Source organism: Musa acuminata, chromosome BXJ1-2 (genome assembly GCF_036884655.1).
Source record: "Musa acuminata AAA Group cultivar baxijiao chromosome BXJ1-2, Cavendish_Baxijiao_AAA, whole genome shotgun sequence".
Taxonomy (NCBI): domain Eukaryota; kingdom Viridiplantae; phylum Streptophyta; class Magnoliopsida; order Zingiberales; family Musaceae; genus Musa; species Musa acuminata.
In genome coordinates this window covers 425,371-429,883 of record NC_088328.1, presented here as the reverse complement: position 1 = coordinate 429,883, position 4,513 = coordinate 425,371, and the positions used below count along the sequence as shown (strand labels likewise).

The window sequence follows — 4,513 nt, the reverse complement described above, 5'->3', positions numbered from 1 at the left end:
ATAATGTATAGAGTGAAACAAACAAAGTTATGAGACGTTTTTCAGTTGGAATATTCTCTCTATAAACAAAACATAAAATCTTGGTAAAATAGTTTTTGGATTTAGAATTGCCAACACCAATGGAAAGAAATGGGCTGTCGGTCCACTTCATCTGTCAAAAAGATCAAACACGTATTCAAGATTCTTCAAAATCAAAACATTTATTGAATTACTAAAAGATTACAGAGTGCTAATTGATTACTCGTATTTTATGATAGTTTCACCAACTTCGTTACTCCTAAAAATTTGGTTTAACATCCAACACAATAATATAAGAATTCAAGAATTTTAAGAAAATGCACTATTAATTTTACACACACAAATCTTACATCACCGAACTTTTAGTTAAGAGTATCCTGAAATTTTTATAGCGGCTTTAATTTTGTACTCGATTAAGGTAGTCTGATAAATTGATTTTCTGTAATCAGGTTATATTTCTTATTGTATTAGAAGGTTTATCTGATTTGGGATAAGGAAAGAAACCCATCTCAACCTAACTAGAGACTCTTAATTGTTTGATTTAAGGTTAAGATGAGGAAAGTGTCCTTGCTCACCTTAAATAGGTACTCAAATCGGTTTATAAGTATGACTTCAAGAGAGACATATATATATATATATAAATATATATATGTATATATGTATATATGTATATATGTATGTATATATGTATATATGTATATATATATTTATATATGTATATATATATTTATATATGTATATATATATATGTATATATGTATATATATATATGTATATACATATATATATATATATATATATGTATATACATATATATATATATATATATATGTATGTATGTATGTATGTATGTATGTATGTATGTATGTATGTATGTATATATATATATACATACCTGAGATCATGACAATAAACCTTCTATGCCAATTCACCTATATGCATATATCATCCTACCTTATTTTTTAGGTTGTGCATAATATACTTAATGCATATTATACATGTTAAACCCACACATATCACATATAGGCACTTTCGAGGAGGCGTGGTTTAACTACCGCCTTGAGAGGCACTGCCTTGGGAAGCACGGCGCCAAATTTTTCCTTCATGTCGAGCTCCTGTACGTCATCGGTAAGCTTCCAATGAAATGAGTGCAACAAAGACCCGAGCCCGTACTGCAGCATGATGAGTCCTGCATGCATTCCGACGCAAATCCTTCTCCCGGCGCCGAAAGGTATCAGCTCGAAGTCGTTCCCCAGTGGCTCAATCTTGGCGTTTCTACCGCTTAAGAACCTCTCCGGCTTGAACTCCAGGGGATGCTCCCACACGTCGGGGTCTCTCCCGATGGCCCATACGTTGACGATGAGCCGTGTGTTTGGGGGGATGTGGTAGCCATCCACCTCGCATGCCTCGAAGGTGTAGTGTGGGACGCCGAGCGGCGTGGAAGGGTGCAGTCGTAATGCCTCTTTGCAGATGGCACGTAAGTAGGGAAGGTTTGGCATGTCAGACTCTTCAAGCCTGCGGTTCTTCCCGATTACTTCGTCCATCTCATCTTGAGCTCGCTGCAGGATGGTTGGGTTCCTTAGCATTTCTGCGAGCGCCCATTCGATTATGATGGATGATGTATCGGTTCCGGCAATAAACATATCCTGCCAGGAGAAGAAGTTGCTGTTGGCGTGGTAGCAAACATGCATGATGAAATTATAAAACAGGAGAGCCTCCAATAAAGTACGCATTAGGGTAATATCTTTTCTCCTCGTGGGAGAATCTTATGCGACTCAAAAAATGGTGCCATAATCGAGCAGACAATGTAGGAATTCCTTAGGAACTCATCTGCTTACGTTTTGTGGCTCTCTATTGTATGTATATCTAGTGCTGGTTTGGTTGCAGGATCCAACACCTGTTCTGAGATAACAGAAGGAATGTTTTGGAGACTGGGGGTCAATAGAATTTGCGTACGTCGCTAATTGGATGTCTGTAGCGAAGAAGAGGGGGTAAGGAGAGAGAGGGAAAGAGAGCTCACAGAGATAAATCCCTTCATGTTGACATCAGAAAGCGACACCCCATCAGCGTCAACCCTGTTGGCCATCACAAGAGGATGGACTGGAACCTGCGGCGGAGGAGGAGGTGGACGACGACTCCCAAGAGGATGCCGGCAACGAGAACGATGTCGAGAGCCATCGAGATCTTTGTGGTGCCGAGACGTTGGTATTAGAAGTGGGTTAGTGATGCGTATATGTAGACAGAGAGCTAAGCACGGCAACGTAAAGCCTACGGAAGGGCTGATGTCATGTTTGGTGGTCTCAGCGACACCTGTCGTCGGAAAGAGTTGCTTAATTGAAACCCACAATCCACAAGTTGTAGCATGAGATATTGATTCCCGCATAAATTATTAGATTTCTGCAAAGCTACAGGTCATAAAATTTCATAAAAAGGTAATATTGAACTTTAATAATTTTAATCACCTTCAGATTATAATGTTTTGCATCATAAAAAGACAATGAAAACAAAGAAAACACTATACTCTTTTGGATTGGATTGATGTTGGATTAATTTTGATTTTTAACCGTTAAAGATGAATTATTTAGGTTAAAAAGTGAGTTAGAGAGAGATTACTTAGTCCATCATTATGTTTTTGACTTTGTGGCCTATGCTGTTGCATTTAGGTTGGTCTTTTTTTCAATGATGGCTTGAATAAATGACATGAAGATTATAAATGACAAGCTATGGAAGATGGATTCAACCAAACTAAGACAGCAACGCAAAATATACACAGTTCACAAAATGTTCAGTGTTCTCAGAGTTGGTGAAATTTATCTTCTAATCAATTTCTACACGTGATAATGGAAGTTATAGGTCAAACTTTGGAAGAGTCTCCACTGAGGTCAGCATCAGTGGAGAAGTTATAGGTCAAACTTTGATTTTTAGATTATAGTTATAAATTTGATTCGGACTGATTGAACAAATTGATTGCCCGAACTAACCAATTACATTGAAAAAAATCGAGATGGATATTACATTAGATTCATTTATGATTCAATAACCCGCGATGGTTAAATAAAACATGCAAAGTAAGTTAAAGTCACTTAAATTCTTATTCATTTAATTTTGTAAAGCAAGTTGAAATCATTGACCTAAAACCTTTTATATCTCTTGTATATCCATCAAATCTTTATCCTTATAAGTCAGTCTAAATCGTTATATATTTTATTTGTGTTATTAAGTTAGAATGTTATTGTATATATATCGCTCTTAAGAATTTTAGTATAGAATTGAAACTTTTACATTTACTTTTTATTATGAAAGAAAACAACTATTTGATTGGCAATGAAGTTAGATTTGGAGAAAATTCTATGCGGAATCAGTTTTAATGCTTATGACTTGGCATATTGCTATGTTTTCCACGGTTTTTAATCGATTGTGCAATGGACTATTTGTATCTTTTAGATGCCAAAATATCCTCATCCTGCAGGAATATTTGGTTGGTTATATAATTTTTTTATCTTACTATAAACTCTGGTCGTTTGTTTAACTTGATGAAAATAAAAAAAATGTTCCACTAAGTTACGCAAGATCAGTAGGTGCACTTCAACATCCGACTAATTTCTCATCTATCAGTGTTTATGTGATAACTTAGCACCAGAAAAAGTATATGATAATTATGTTCATTTTATGCAGGTCAAGATTCTTACTTCTCTTGCAACAATGATGTTATAACTTTGCCCATTTGACAATGATCAATGATTTTGCTGTCTCCATGAAACTTTGCTCATGAAAGGACAGGTAAACTAATTGTTATAATAGAACTATATGCTTAATATTTATGCCTGTTTATTCTGGCTAAATTAATAGTTTTCTACTGACTTCATAACATGGTAACTGAAGTCATTTGCAGAGAGATGACTCCCCAAAGCTCTGGTCTTCCCCCTCTGCAGACTGGAACCATTGTTTCTGTGTGGGCTCAGTTATTTTTCCTCGAGTTCTTTTTCCCTCCTGTGTGAGCTCTACTGTGTGAGCTCAATTGTAAGCTTCCGCAGGTTTGATGGTAAGTCAATGTTAGGGTAGTCTTTGGTTGTCCAAGTAAATTCGGATCTAACATGATTTGTTTTTTGAGCTGATTTTAAAATGAACTCGTATGAGAGTCATTCGAATCCTACAAAGCTGTATCTAGATAATTTCAATAATAACCCTTTAATACTTAAGTTATTTGACCAATATGTTCATTGTCCTCTACATTGCATTCTTCGGGTATGCTCATCTGGCTTCATCTTATTGGAAGTTTATGTGATGCTAAACAGTGGATAAGTGATTTGGCCACGTGGTTTTACTATGTCGGCCACATGAATTCTGCTAATTGACCATATATAACTTGTTAGTTGGCCACATGGAGCTGATATGTCTTCAATATGGAACCGTGATGTTAGCCATGTAGAGTCAGCTTGTTAAGCATCTTGCCATGTGTTGGCCAGATGGCTCCATCATGGTGGTCATGTGGAGC

The 4,513-nt window shown here is 36.3% G+C and overlaps 1 protein-coding gene across 1 annotated transcript; it reads right to left on the bottom strand.

Annotated features, from left to right (window-relative positions):
• Positions 1-1,034: 1,034 nt before the first annotated feature.
• On the bottom strand, positions 1,035-2,105 carry LOC135594624 (flavonoid 3',5'-hydroxylase-like). Its single transcript, XM_065084977.1, has 2 exons — positions 2,039-2,105; positions 1,035-1,664 (listed from the first exon to the last, which is right to left on the bottom strand). Exons 1-2 carry the CDS (start codon positions 2,102-2,104, stop codon positions 1,035-1,037), a joined length of 696 nt encoding a protein of 231 aa, XP_064941049.1. The 5' UTR covers position 2,105.
• Between the last annotated feature and the right edge of the window lie 2,408 nt (positions 2,106-4,513).